General features: G+C 36.5%; 1 protein-coding gene across 1 annotated transcript in view; it reads right to left on the reverse strand.

Annotated features, from left to right (window-relative positions):
* The window catches only part of GRID2 (glutamate ionotropic receptor delta type subunit 2), a 728283-nt gene that overhangs the window by 566649 nt on the left and 145080 nt on the right, over nt 1-16554 (reverse strand). The window contains exon 2 of the mRNA XM_035541219.2: nt 13371-13526. Within this exon, the coding sequence (XP_035397112.2) occupies nt 13371-13526 (156 nt within the window). The remainder of the gene's footprint in view (nt 1-13370; nt 13527-16554) is intronic.

Raw genomic sequence — 16554 nt, forward strand, 5'->3', positions numbered from 1 at the left:
CCAAGAGTTTATATATATGACTAATTTGAGGAAACAACTTCAAATTCCTTTTATTAGCTGAAAAATGCAAACCCACCTCTTTCTTGCAATGTCATTGTTCATAATCCAGCAGAGGTTACAGGAATCGGTTTCTACTCATCGTTTTCTCCTATTTTCAAAGTGAGAGCTATAGAATTAGCCTTAAATACGCCTTATCCATTTCTGTGATCTATACACAATTAAAGATACACCTCCCCCATGGGAGATAGCTTTTCATCTCTAGTAACAAAATTTTAGAGTCCTCAGTAGAAAGTGGGGCTGGCAAGTAGAAAAGATTCCAGGTTAGTCAGCCATATGAGACATAAATTATTCAAATCATGACAAGTAGGTGCGCATTTAATGTTCTAAAAGAACCACATATGTCAATGTATTCCAGTTCTTTGAATGATGTAATTTACTGTTGCTTGATAAATATTAACAATGAATAATTTGGCTAAAGTGCTTCTGTGTGCATCACAACTGATGCCCTCAGAGACTGCAATCCTTTTATTCCTCAGGTTCCACAAAGAAACGGAAAGAAGTAGCACAAACTTCTTCACACCAATGTTTCTCCAGCTTTTCTGTGGTCCTTATAGAGTGCAGTTTTCTATGGAAACAAGATACCTATTTAGTACTAAATTGTCCTTGATCAAAAAGCCTCTTAACCCCTTCAAGTAACCAAATACGCACACCACAATGCTACCTAAAGCTTTCCAACCCTGCAAAATCTGAATATTAATAAAGAATATGAATAATGAATATTCTGATAATATGCATAAAGACTTATACTTCTCCTTTGAAATCAAAATGGCCAGCCTAATGCATCTCAAGGAACGGAGCAATTTACAAAGTTAGAGGAAGTGATAATTTCCTAGACAAGAGAATCATTATTCACTCTGTAACCTGCAGCTGGGCAGCAAGTGAAGATCTCCTGTGCTGCACAGGTCTCAACAAAAACTACATTCGGAACCCTTGCTTCTAGCTGGGATGTTTGTTTCTCAAAAATGCACAAGTCCTTTTATATAAGAGATACATTTCTTGCAATGAATCCTATAATGCTTCCCAAGTGGCTCCATGTCACCATTAATATTCAGAATCTGAGAAGGTTGCAGGGAGGAAAGACTGCAAGCCGTTTTTATTGTGCTACAATCAATAAACACCTACACTTTTGTTTACTCCACTCCTTCATCTTCCAGAAAGCATTACAAAAGCCACCATCAACTTTTTTTTTGGTATTTGCACTTCGGATATTTTATAAAGATCTAGCATTAAAACCACTGCATTCAAACATGCATGATATTAAGCCCGTTAGGAAAGGCACTAACAAATATTTAAATGCTGTTTTCACATTTTTCTTTATACCACCCCTCACTGGTTTCCTACAAATCAGTGACACAGTTCAGCTTGTCAATCTGTGAGAAAGAAATCTCTGCAAAAAATATGATGGCAGTTATCAACTATCTCATTCGGTACGTTGCTTCTGTTACATTTTGACAGATCTTCCTTTAATTCCCCATATTTCTGCTAGTTTTACTAAGATTTAATCCCCTTTGCATTGTGAAGGTAATCAATAGTCTGACTTGAATTATCAAAGAAATTCTAGTCGAGAGTGGTTCGCACCAAGATCTCATGCAGCAAGCAACTTTTGCAAAACACAGAAAGTAATACAGTAAGATGTATTATTTGTATTCCATTTCTGTTATTTTCAGCATTAATGTTGAATTAAATCACTATGACAGACATATTGTTGGGTCCGTGGATACTTTACATGCAATATTTTCCATCTTGCTATTGTACACATAATCTTACTGAAGTTTTCAGAAAGATTCGCTGAGCCTGCTGCTTCCAACATGAGTAACCATGCTGTTTTTCAGAGGTAAGTCAGAGTACTGAATTTTGACTTTTCTGAGACAAGCTAAAGCTTTGTGCCTTTGTTTTAGCTTATTGTACATTCATGTTATAGAAATTGTATTATATATTCATGTTATAAAAATTGGCTAGGCACAAACAAGCACTGTCAAATAACCAGTGACCCGCCAGGAAAAAAACAAAAGGGATAAATTGGGCATGGGAAGAGGAATGGATATGTTCTTGTTATCCCTAAAACAAAAGCTCAAGAAGTTTTCTAGAATTTGTGGAGAACGATGTGGAGAAGTTTAGCAATACAAGAAGCAGTGACATAAAGAAAAATTTCTCAACATTCTTTATCAAATCAGATGTGAAACCACTTATCCACAGACAGTTTTGAACTCATTTTTAAGTTCTAAAATGAATTACTTCTTCAGTTTCGGACAAGAAAAAGGCATCTGCTGATCCATATCAGCTTCTAACTTTCCCATAAAGCTAGATTTCACATGAAACGAATGTCTGAAGAGCAGAAAGTCACCTAAAAATAGAGTTGAAATGTATGTGATCTGGCAAATTCATTACCTGGATCAACCTCCTTGGGGGACTGGACACGAGAGTCGGAGTTGGAAATTCCTATTACATTCATCAACATTCATCACACAATCTTCATGAACTTCACTTGCATCAACAAAAAGAATTCCCCACACCAAAATGAACATAACATCATCTCAGCACCGATGAAGGTAGACAATCTACATTTCCTCCATCCCTTCACTACGTTACACAACCACAAATTCTCCACAGTTATTACACACTTCAGCAACGGCAATGATCTTGCTGTTGTTAAATGCATTTATCAGGAACATTTCATTTAAAACAGTGATTTGAGCTTTAGAACCAGTTCTGCACAAATTCCATGGAGTGCTAGGACGACAGCACTAGCTAAAACAAGCATCTTAACATACTTTCTTGTTAAATTTATTGATATGAGACAGGAGTGGGGGAGTAACCACATCCAGCCCTATTTGTTTCATCCACAACTGCTTTTTATATGTGGAATCCAATTCTTAAAGAACTGTGATTCTATGTAATGCATCCCAACCCATCAAATGATTTTTGGTGGCATTTTGCCTGTGAAGGATCTGAACCTGCCTCGATCAAGCCTTATTGACCCAAAGACTCATCTGGTGGAAGGTTTAAGTACTATTTTATATGAACTATGACTGCTAATTCTCCCTTCTGACACAAAAAATAACTTCAAAATACATTTTAATAATACATTTTCAGACAGGAATTGATGATGGTCAAGTGATCCCATGCAAAGAGAAAGAAGCAAAACAGTCTTAGGGAAATTCTTTGTGGTGTATTGTAATACAAACATTAAAATGTTGATTTCCTCCAAAGCTCTCCAAATAAAATAAGGTGACAAATATTGAAAAAGAAGTATGTTGATGCTTAAAGAACTGTAAATTTAGTGTGACTCACAGGGAAAAGTGACAATTTTGTGCAGGGATGCCCTGGATGGTGATATTTTTTAAAAGGTTAATCCTCCAAATAACGAAAGGCAATGAAAAAAAAAAAGTTCCATCATATTACAGAATTTCTGTGAATTATCAATATAATACTGTTACCCAGTATCAAAAGATACAACCTGCCTATTAGGAAAGAAGTTGTTGTTACAGTCAAACTACTGAGATTGGTGAAAACTACAAAGAAGTCTTGATACGCAGAATATAGTAAAATGCTTTTCTGAATAGTACTTTTTTTTTTTTTTTTTTTTTTTCAAAATAAAGGTAGAACAATACATCTTTTACTGGCACAGTTGAACACAGCAAGTAAAATGACTTACCAATTAACTGAAAAGCATTTTCTTAAGTTAGTGTTTTCAGAGGTTTGTTTTACACTGTTCTATTCCAAATCAAGGTCGCTGTGTTACTCTAACACAACCAAGTTAGGCAAGATATTACTTTGCTTCTATACTACACAAGTATCTCTAGACTCTCGTTCCCTCTCATCAAAGTAAACCATTTCTACCCCTTGATGCATTGAACTCAGTGAGTCAAGCACACAGAAGAGTAAGCTTTAGGCTCAGCATTTGATCCATCAGTGTCAAAATAAGTTAAAATGAAAAATAAGTAAAGACAGAAAATATTGGAAAGGCAAGAAAATCAAGTGGTAGTCATCTTCTTTCATGTATACCTATTTACTTCCTGTTCCTTTCTTATATCAGAGAATTAGGATTACAAAAGGCTTCAGGATGAAACTCAAAATTTCACATGTTCTAAGTAGAACTACTGAGTCTTTTTCCAAGTGCCTTGACAGATCTGTCTTTTAACATCACCTCACACTTCTGATTTCACTCATTAGAGAGCATATTAGCTCTTAGACCTAGGCAATTTTTTAAAAAAACTCCTTTTGGCAGTCCGAATGGTTTTTATCTTCTCTGAACATTCCTCTTCCCTGTTCAGGAGATGAAGTAGTGGCACCTCTTTTTACTGCATGAGTGGCATCTCAGAAATGTAAAAGTCTTTTCTCTGAAGGCAGTTGGCTGCTTCTGTATTTGGCCACTGAACCACAAATTCCTTTTGGTTTCTTGTATCCAACATTACCAAAAAGATGGTCCAACATTTGACTGCACCTGGAAGGCGAGGTCATGCTCCCTTCCCATCTCTTTTGCAAGGGCTAACTATCACAAGGCTTGCCACTGAGACACAACTTGGCATTAAAACAAAACATTTTTGAAAAAGGAAGTCGCTGCTTGCTTGCTTCCTTTCCTGAACCAGGTTACAGAAGGTTGGGATGAACAGAAATCATTTCCCTGTGACATTAAACTGTAATTTCTGAGTACAGCTCTCTGGTCCTTTATGATGACAGAGCCCGATATATCACAACCCTTTTGTCATAAGACACAGTGTCAGAAGAAAAACCTCTGTAGACTTTCACTTATTTAATTGCATTTTGTGTCCTCACACTCAGGAAGGTTCGTTCTGATTTCAGCTTTTTTCCAGATATCACAGGTCATGGCTATGTCCTGCAGCTACATTTTCTGGTTCGAGCAATAACAGAGCTATAGCTACACGGAACAGCCCAGAGAAGCAGGATACAAAAATGTTGCTAAATTCTACAAGTTTCTGCAGAAAATATGCCCTTAAAATAAACAAAACTATGATTGAATTTTTAAAAGGAAAAAAAAATTCAAAAGGGACAGTAATCAAAAAAGCTAAAGCCACACCAACAGTTAAATAGAACGAGTGTTAAAATCCCAGAGCAGACATTCTTTCAAAAAGATAACATGAGGTTACGTTTTCTGATATAAGTAGTGTTCTAATAAAACTCTGTCTAGTTTCCAAATCTGTCTTTGTAACTGCTCTCTTTTGATCAGATCATTTTTGAAAAATTGATATTTAGTCAAAATTACCTGGTTGTTTACCTGGTTGTATACAATATAAAGTGTCTGAGTAACAGAGAACTTGGCTAAAATATAATTAATTTCCTTATCTAGGAGAATGACCTTCATAACTTACTTCAGGCTTCACCTCCAGAGTGTCACGGCTCATTTCCTCATTATCAGAATTAGATTTTAAAACACTCCTATCCTCCATAAAATACATTTTGATCATATACATATAGAGGAGTGTGCTTGAAATTATTTGCACCACATAAATGCCCAAATGTTTCAGACAGATCAGAATATAGGCTGTGCTCAAAGTGCTAAAAGATTACAAAAACAACAACAAAAGATATAAATGAAAGAAAAGATAGGATAAAAAAGGAAGAGAAGGAAGGAAGGCTCAAAGGGGAGACCAAAATTAATTATACAATAAATTAAAATTACATCGACTTTTAGACAAACACAGATATAGATGTACAAATCAAATACTTATGTGCATGCAGTTGGATACATATTTCTACCTATCCCGTCACATGATATAAAGACTTAGTGACTTTTGCTTAATTCAGAGAACTTGGGAAATGCAAAAGCAAAACTCCCAAATTATCATTAACATTACTTTAAAAAAAGGATTTGGGAGATTACTTTCACATACCAGAAAACAACCCAAACCAGCCGTTGATTGCTTGGTAGTTGCCAGCACATGCTGTGAGGCCTGCCTGTGAATACGCATTTCTGGTTGGACAGTGATGATTGACTGCTGGAGTGATTTTTGTGGACAGTGCTTCACAAAAAGATGTGGAGGAAATCTGGATAGGATGTCCGTTACTTATTTAAGGAGATTGCTTTGGGGGACTAACAGCCTAGGGTGCTAGCTAAATAATTGGCATCTGGGAAGATGAAGAACCTCTCATTTGCTTTGTCTGTATACTTGTGTTTGATAAAATACCCCAAAAGCCTTCAGGCACAGTGGCTTTAAACATTTAAATGTACTACTGATATTATTTAATCACATCACAATTTGTATTGCTCTCTTAAAAGTAAACTACTAGCAGCATGTCAGAGTACATTAACACAGCAAACTGAAGTACTGTCTTTAATATATGAAAGCACATATTGGGCACTTGAACTGTGAGTGGGAATACGCACATTGCAAAACCAGAAATGATCCAATCTCGATTTAAAGTGTCAGTAGTGCAAAATATCAGCCTATCTAGTTACTCCAATGGTAATGTGAGAAAATTCACTCTGCACTCCAGCATCAAAGGGCTTCACACTTGTCCAGTTATTTACTCATTTTTTTGATTCACTTTTTTAAAAGAGGAAAAAAGGCTAATAGCCTGCCTGAGAGTCACATGCTTTTTAAGCAAAAGTCTGGGAAGGAAGTTCTTTCAGGACCATTTAAACTGCTGTCTGTCATTTGAAAGTGGAAGGTCTGTGATAGAAAGTTCAAAATCTGGCACAAAAAATTAATGTTGAGCCAAACTTTGGCAACTGGTGTTATCTTTAGGAAAATCACTCCTGCTATTTTAAAGTCTGAATGTTGTGATAGGGCTGAGTGTAACAGTGGGATGCTACTGGGTTTCCTGGTCACCTGAAGAAAAGTGGTTTCCATGGAAACACCAGTATTTTTTCCCTTAAACCACAACAAAGACATACAGCAGTCACAAACGGTGTGTTTGTTGGGTTTTAGGTACCCACTGAGACAACATGGAGAACAATAACTACAGATGCCAGGATTTTGCCCGGCCTTGCACCATGCAAGGCCTCTTCCCCCCTTCCTCCTCCCTTCTTTTCCTCAGCTATTTGGAAACCATCCTTCAGAAACGGCTCCTCAGCTGCACTAGTATTTCTAGTTTAAACTTGATCTGTAGTTTAATCTTCTCAGATTTGCCATCTGTGAATGCTGTGGACTATTGAGGCTTGCATCTCTTTTCCTGAAAGCATGTTTCTCACATTGTATAAAGTACTCTGGAAAAAGCCATTCTTGATGGACTGAGTGATTTTATTTATTTATTTATTTTTACTTTTATTTGGTTTTAGGGAGAGTGGGGGTTGAGTTGAATGTTGTTTTTTTATCTTCAGGTATCTGGAAGTCTAGCACGGTTTACAGCTGTCAGAGTTAGTATTCAAGCTAGAAACAACGATACTGGTAGTTGCACTGCAAGTGAAGAAAACAGCACTACAGTAAGAACTTGGAACTAGAAAATATTGGATCCCCAAATTCAACATCAGGAGAGCTGTGGAAGTCTTGCAATTACTGTAACTGCTGAATCAGTATGATGCCTTACTCAAAATAAATCTGGTCCTTTTACAGCTTGCAGTATGCTCTTGGTAAATTACCTTCAGGCAAAGGAAGGTCACAATAGCTTTGAAACTGTTGCTGAAAATGTGTTAAATATACATTCTGCTCCTCCTAAGCAAAACCTCTATTGCATACCCTTTTCTAGTTCAGTCAATACCTACTCTTCCGTTCTTCCTGATCTTCTCCCATGCAAGCCCTGTCTTCCCAGCTGTCACAGGAGTTGTAAAATCTGCTTTTTTCTTCAGCTGCCAACACTTGGACTCCTCATGGCATATTTCTGCAAATTGGAGATATGGCTGGTTTTGTGGGGTTTGTAGGACTAAAATGAGAGAAATGTGGAAGAGTACCAAACTTCCCACCTAGCACTTTCGGAAAGGGTCAGCGCCACCACTGCTGCTACACTGTGTGATCGCATAAAGGGTTTGGTAATTCAAAAGAATTTTGCCGTATTTTCTGAAGTACTGAAGTGCAGATGATACATGCAATTTGCAGTTGCCAACATTCCCAATAGTTTCTGAATTTACAGCGGAATTTTATATCGCTTCTGAAACGGTTTTACTCCTTTCCCCCTAAATATTTTATAGTTCAAATCCTAGTCGAAAATGATTCCCCCCCCCCAATACTGGTAATATTATTTCACATCAAAATCCATTTTATTGAGAAATAAGAAAGCAAACCTGGAACGAAATGGAAAGGCAACGAAGAAGTGCAAACCTGTGAAGGTTTAATCTCAAACTGAACATGCACTGGCTAATAAACAGCACCATGAAGACTAAGAAATTTGAAGAAATAACTGACAAAAAGTGACAGAAAGTTTAGTAGTCCATGAAATCTGAGGATTTAAACAGGTTTCTATAGCAATCAAAGAAACAGGAAAGGACAATCTTATTACATTCCTCTAGTCCCAAAGGCCAAAGCAGATTTATCCATCAGGCCATAATTTCTGACCATAAAACTTTGCTTGAATAAAATCCTGCACGTGACCTTCATAACACTGCTGCCCTACAAACCTCTCTTACTCTACAGCTGAATCCCATTTAGTTATGACTCACTGCCTTATTTACTTCACTGATCACAATAAGCTTTCAAAAGCCATTACGAAGGCTTGAGTTGTTGTCTGTAAGCATACTCTGGTGACTAACCTGAATGACAAAAAGGTTGGTTAAAAAAATAAAAGTAAAACCTATATTTATATGATTGCAATGGGAAAACTTGTCGAACAAAGTGGATTTCAAACAACACCAGTCAAATCTATTTGTCATGGGCTTTAGGTAGCCTATAGAATAAAACATTGGATCTTTATGGAGTTTATTTAAGACAGGTAAAACATGTTATTGTCCAAAAAAAAAAAAAAAAAAGTAGGAAAAAGGAGTAGGATAAAGGTTTGCAGTACCAAACAGAAACATTTGCCACAGGCTTTAAGATACTGGCAATGGATCTCCAAGGACCCTGCATACACATTGGATATGGGTTCTGCTGACAGCCCTCCAGATGCTGTGGGTGCCTCTGGCACTGCTAACATCTGCAGGGTTTGCTCTGTAACTCTTACACGCAGGTGAAAATGGCAGTATAGGGACTGTAGAAGGTGTGCTGCCCAAGGAGGCAGATCAGCAAAAGCCAAAATATTATCTCTGGTTCAAGCTACCATAGCCCACCCACTCTCCATTTACCCTCTAAAATTGGGATAGGAATTATGGCGAACAATAATACCCGCATCAGTGAAAAATGCTTTCCCCCAGATATGCGTAAATCAGTATTAAAATAATAGGACTTTGTGGAAAACAGAAGACAAGGGAGGCTAGAGAATCATTAGCAGTGGACTGAAACCTAGTGGTCTGTCTAGCAAGGTAACTCAGCTGAGAATCCCTAGAAAGCATATATTTCACATGAGCCCTTCAGCAACTAGATTATCATATTATTGATGACAAATTAAGGATTGCAGGTAATACCAGGCCTTCAGCCATAAAATTTAGGTTTTAATTATTACTGTATTGAAGTAAGCACATGAATAATAAAAATGTGAGAGAGACAGGAATGCAGTGATTTTCTGACAAACAAGAAAGAAGTGATGTATTTATTTTGACCTAATTCCCCATAAAAGAAAAAAAAAGTCCATTAAAAAGAAATATAGATATGCCACCTTTCAAAACTAATTACAGTTTAAGTATATTGTGGAAGGCCTATCCCACCCCTATTTAAATACTGCTGTAAATTGAAGTCTCAGAAGAAAGCAAGTCTATGCTATTACAATATATATATTATTATTGCCACTAGTATAGATCGTAATTCCCTGTTTCGTAGTGCTTGCAGTATTAACTTGCTACTGTGCAAAAACTGACTATTGCTTTTTCCTTCATTGTCTATACAAGGACAACATAAGTTCCTGATATCCCTTTGTACTACCCAAGGTTGGCACAGCATACGAAAAAAACAAGCACAATAATCTTCCTCTCACTCATGCAAGCACACAAATATTTTGAGACCTCACATAAAAGAACAGCATTATAAATAGTGTGAAGTATCTTGTAGTGAAGAAAGAAAGGAAGAGAGGAAGGAAGATTCCGTATTGTACATTACCATAGGTACATACACATTTCAGCAGCTGGATTACAGCTGTCCCGAGATGGTCTGGCACGTGCTACTTATTTGCCTCAGCCATCCCTCTTGGCCCCATTCCTCTGCAAACCTGTGCCCACCCTGCTGCAGCTCCACGTGCTGGCCACACACCTCACTGGTCCTCACCCTCCTCATCCCAAATCACTTGCCTTGGGCTTGCTTTCCACCCACCACAGTCCAGCCTGCCCTCATTGCATCTGGATGGAGTGCCCGTACTGCCCTACAAGACTCAGACACAAACATGCTGTAAAACTGCATGCATCACACTCATTGTTGGTCCTCTCTGGCACAGCATACACCGAAGGGGAAGAAAATTTCCCTAACTTAAAGAAAATCAATTTCATCTCCTATTTCTGTGCTCTACAACATGCCTATAAATCACCCCTGAGGGCACTTCCAGTGATATTATGGGGCATGTCATTCACAGCTCTTCTGGGATAAAACAATTCAGCTTTGCCATACGTTTCATTGCTCCAATCAGAACCACTAATGAGATGTCCTACGGTACAAATGGAAGACATTTCAGGACACCATAATAATTTATAAAAACAGATTCAGAGGAAAGAACATTAAGTACAGCACCTCAGCCAGTCCCATCAAATTAGTTATCTTTACATTCAAAAAAATATATAAAGTATCTGAGTGCTCCTGTTTACCTAGTTTTGGGAGTTGCTTGCTAATGTTGCTAATAAAATGAAAGAAAAGGTAGAGTTCATATGTACTGACTATTTATTAAAAATACATTTGTAAGTATCTTCTCCATAAATGTCTCATTTTATCAGATCTTTGCTCATGGGCCTCCTGTTTTTTGAGATTGATAATCTGAGATAAGTTTGTAAGAACTTCTCCTGTTCACTAAAAGCGGTATATTTTAGACAAATTTAGACAATTTTAAGTTATCATTATGTCTAACACTTTAAATGAACATTCTGCCAAACATTGAAAGCTTTTTTATTTTTAAAGATTACTCTATAGTTTCAAAATGATACAGAAATAAGCCCAAGTGCATTAATGATATATATTTAGTATTTTCTATATTGCTTTTTTGCTAAGAATATTTCTATTCATGTAAGATCTCTGTTTTTTTTTTCTACTTACAGGTTGGACTTATTCCACACCCCCACCTCCCAAGGGATAAGACATGAAATATGTGGCAACAGTTACAGAGATTCTCTTCCCTGCTATTAACATTTGTAAGAAATCCAATGAAGAACAGGAGGCAATTGATATAAAGATGCGGAAAAAAAGAAAAGGGAAGAACCTGGTATAAAGTAATTGAAACATTACAGTACAACTTATGCATATATTCAATTAGAACAAACTAAAAGCAAACACATTAACTGTAGAAAAATAGGTTAACAAACACCTTTTCACAGATATTGCATGCACAAGATGAAACTTTTGTTCTTCACTCAAATTATACAAGGCTTTGCTAGCCATGGAGCTGTGTGCAACCACACATTTACAAGAAACAGCTTTTACTGGCAAATACTTTCTTGAACTCATCAATATCACAACAGACCTTTTCCCCTTGACACATGATATTAAAACTTATGTCAAATCTACTTCATTCACGTTTCAGGTATTGACTATATTAAGTTATTTTTGAAAATGACAAATGTAACTGCTTGGCAAAAATGAGTAATTGAACATTGAAGTATAAGGTCATTAACTCCTTTGGCATGCTTTACTTTTCTAGACACTCCTACCTTCTTTAAGTCAGAAATAAATAAATAAATTTCTTAAAACAAAGTTCTGTGAAATAATTTGCAATTGCTCTAATTGATAAAGGAAATTAATTGTTGAATGTTGCTATTAATTGATGTTAATTGCAGAGCATTAACTGACATTATCCATCCGGACCAACTGGGAAAAACTACTAACAATGCAGTAAGTTTCTAAAAAAGATTGACCTCACTTAGCCATTTCCTCCCCTCTGGATTCTAAACTTATGTGATAGCTTCAGTTCTCATGGTATTTTTTTTCAGAGTGGAATAGATTGAATTGATTCTGTATGAAACACTTTCAAATTCACATCTTTTTTTTTGCCTCAGCCTTATCAAAGTCCAGATTGTAATGCTTCTCGCCATACAGGTCTATTCATTGCATGTACAATTGAAGCAAAACCAGAAAATCATACATTTTCAAAAATTAAGAATGTAACTGACAAAAAAAAAATTACATAAGCACCTTTTTATTAATACTACCTTGTCAATAGCCCATTGAATCCAAAGAGATATTAATGTTAACCTTTAACTTCACAGGTATTGCAGCAATAGTTTGCAAGTTAGCTACTTAAACCCGAAGTTCTACCTGAACTCAGAGTGGCCAACAAAAGCATAGAAAGACATCAATATTTTGTTTTCTTTTTAACACAAGTCTAATAATATACCAACAATAAACATATGTTCTGTATCTCAGAAAGAGGCTAGAACAAGAAAGTAATACAAATGCTTAGGAAAAAAATTCAAATCCATACTTCTAAAGACTTCATATAGCTGTCTTTCCAGACAATTGCTCAGTCACAGTCACATTGGTGACTTACTAATCCAGCTCAGAGGGATTTCAAATATTGAGTCCTACTATCATCTTACTGTTATCAAAAAAAAAAAAAAAAAAAAAAAAGAACCCAAAGCAACATCTTCATCTCTTGCACAATAATTAGACAATGACAACAGATGGAGTGAGTATGCAATCATATTGGACACAGGCGGCTTTCTGAGTCACCAGGTTATCTCTAATCCCTCTTATAAAATAGGTAACTTTTTCAGGTGTATGTGCTGAAAAGGTTAGACACACGGCAACCTATGCTTTCCAACTAAGTAAGCTGGTATTTTTATGAAATGAAACCAAGAAGTAATATTAAGAGGTCACAAAGAAAGGACTACTGGTTTGACAATAACTTCAAAACAGCCTGAAAAAGATGGAAGATGTAGTCAAACTGTCTGACTTCTTACCATTTTGCAATAGCCTTTAATTGCAAAATAGATAAAAGCTTAAGCTTACAGTCTGAAGTCACTAGACCGACACAACCCATACCAGCCAAATCCAAAATCAAAAGCATTATTTGATATTCTACAGAAAAAGAACCCAACAAAAAGTACCAATGTCTTAAAAAGGCAGGAAGTTATCACAGTAGTACTTGCATACCTCTGAAGAAATAATAGCAGAAAATCAGTTTAGGTACCTTACCTTCTTGAACTGCTTGAAATGGATTGTTGCCATCCACAAATGTCACTGAACACGTGATTTTCTCCGTTTGTAAGATTTCATCATTCTGGTTGAGATCAGCAACTGCCATTCGAAAAACTTCCTCATCTTTTTTGGCAGATTCATCAAAAATCGCCCCTTGGAAAAATAAATAAATAAATAAATAAATGAGGTCATACGTTTTTACCTGTAATATTCCAAATCATTAATCATAAGCGCTTAAGACATATTTTATGCAATAACATCACCTCTTCATTCACTTCCAGTGAGCAGTTCACTCAACACAGAGTCCAGAAGTTACTTCACAATAAACAGATTTTCTGTGTTTTAACATAACTTAGGGCAGAAGGGGAAGAGAAGCATTGACTCCTGCTAGAAATATTGGGGAACCCTGGTTAGGCACAAAACAAAGTATCTCTATAGGAACATTGCCAAGACATGAGAACTAATTACCTTTCCAAAGGTGCCATTTAATACATTGAATGACCATGCTGGGCTAGGATTTCTGTTGAACATCATGTTTAGTGGCAATTAAATAAAAATATAAAGTTCAAATAAGGTGAGAATAAGCCTAAAATTGTAGCAGCACTGGGAAAATGAGTTAGAATTGACAACTGTGATCAATAGACAGGTCAACAGCTGATACACACTATTTCAGGTCTATTTCCTGTCAGATTTGTAAAACTACCATTCCAGCTAGCCATCTGACTCTTTAAGTCAGTAAATTAAATTTAATCGGTTAATTAAAATCATTTCTCCCTTTATGAATCTGACAAAGTGTCTGTTCTGCCTTTTCCTCAAAACCTTCAAGCAGAGCATTGTAAACGGGAAACCATTAAACTCAGGAGGAGCTGGCAGAGTAAAGGCTTTCAAAGCTCGTACAGCCAAATCTTCAGGTGTATTGAACAAGAATTCCCAGGCTAGAGGATTTAGTTTTTCACTTTCTTTAATCTATAATGTTATTTTCAGCATCACTAATTTTCCTATTATTTTATTGTTTCTTGTATGAACTATTTAAGCAGACGTGGCTCAAATCAGTGTGATGGTTCTATTAAGAATGTTTTATGGTTTAAAACCCCCAAATCAGGTCTGTGAGGCTTTCAAGCACCTCTTTTTAGTAGATTAGTCAAAAAGGATGTTTCAAAAACAGACTTTTGAAAATTGTATTTATTGTTATGAAAATTCAGGTTTATTTATTCTTGAGTGTCCATTGTCAATACAAAACTGAACTAAGGCAGCACATGTGGTGAGGCAGCCAAAGATAACAGAAAATGCTGATAACTGATGATTTCAGGAAAAAAAACAACTGCAAGTAGCATGCGGAAAAGAACTGAAAGAGATTGACACAAATAATGGCTACTTTAAGAGAAGTAAACTTTATATACATTATTTATCATATTTTTTCCACTGACCTCCAACACCCATCTCCCTGCCAGCACCACTCATTCTACATGAGCGTCATCTCTTCATACAATCTGACCGCTATGACTCAAGCGTTTTCCCTCCTGAAGCTGCTGCCATCTGGAACAGCTGTTCTTTACCTCTCCACCTCATTCACCTGTCATCTCTGTGCAAATCTCAGCCAAAAACATTCATTTTCTCCTGTGCTTCCATTTCTATTTCCCTTGTTTTATTTAGCTCCATAAAGCAAAGCCCCACATAGCTGAGAAAACACTAGGTATGCAAGATGATGAAAACTGTGCCTTCTCCATGAAAAGGATTATTTTGGTATCCAAGCAGTATTTAAGGGTATAAAAGACTTTATCGAATGGAATATCGTAAAAAACGTATTATTTTCTAATCGCATAAAACAGTTGTTTTTCTAGTCTCATAAAACTACTTATGCTTGTGTTTTAGGTAGGGCACACCTATGCTGATGATGACTGCACAGCATAGCAAATATAGTTAGTAAACATTCAGCGGAACAATCTTACATGGTTACTAAATAAAACTGTTATAATTATGAGGAAAAAAATGGAAAATAATGATAGCAATTAATCAAATTCTATTCCTGTAGAGTAATTCTGTAACGAATGCCTCAGAGGAAGAAGTGAACATGCTCCCACTGCATGCACACACACAGGGCAGATGTTGACTCCATTGCAGAACATGGCAAAACAAAGACCTTCCAGCCAACACTGCAGAGTGCAGCTGGGAGATGTCACCTTAAGCCTGGTTCTGTCACCAGAACTACACAGGTAACTCACTGAGTAGTGGATACAGAGAAGTCCAAATTATCTAGAGTTTCTTCTGCATGAGCCATCACAGAAATTCACTTCATCCTCAGCAGAGGACTGCTTCCAAGACAGTGCATTCACCAGTTCAGGATCAAGTTTCTCAACAAATTAACTTTTCTGAAAATCTTCTTGTTTTTCACACACTGATATCCCTAATCAAATCATTTCTAAGCCTGATGCAAATCCTACCTCTGATGGCATCTGGACATATAAAGTGCTGGGTTAGATGAAACTCCATGCACCATTCACAAACGATGCTTTTCCTCACTGTAGTACAAATGCTCCAGTTTTGCTCTGACTGTTGCCTTATTTCATTCATAGCTCCATGTATCAGGCAGAAATTTCAAAACTTCTCCTCTAAACAATACTGTATCTGACATTTTAAACAAGACACCTTACAGAAATTACTGTATTACTCATGCTTCAGTTTAGGAATATCTCCACCAGTAAAACAAATAAATATATAAATTATTTGGAAAAAAAAATGCAGCCATAATTCCTGCCCAAGCATCCTAGATGGAATAAGGTTATCTTCCTTCAGAAACCACAACTTTATCCATTAGAAGATCTAATTTGGCTACGCAAAAAGCATGTCATTACTTTCAGCTTTATTTCAGAATCCGGATGAGGACAGCACAAATGCAATTCTCCACTGGCTTTTTAAAAACCTTCAGCACATCAATAATGTCCTGTAGCTTAGCAGAAAATTCTTGGTTTTTAACTATCTCATTCACACTCAACAAGGTCACCAGAAATCTCAATTTAAATGAACCTAGAACAAATCAGAAAAAGGTTTGATAATTTTGCCAAGCACCGATGACATCATTAGAAAGGCTTTCCAAAGATCACTTGTCCTACTGACCTCAACATATAAAAATATAATCCAACTCATATATCATTGGCTATTTTTAAAGAAATTTCCCAAGCCT

The sequence above is a fragment of the Cygnus atratus genome, chromosome 4 (assembly GCF_013377495.2).
Source record: "Cygnus atratus isolate AKBS03 ecotype Queensland, Australia chromosome 4, CAtr_DNAZoo_HiC_assembly, whole genome shotgun sequence".
Taxonomy (NCBI): Eukaryota; Metazoa; Chordata; class Aves; order Anseriformes; family Anatidae; genus Cygnus; species Cygnus atratus.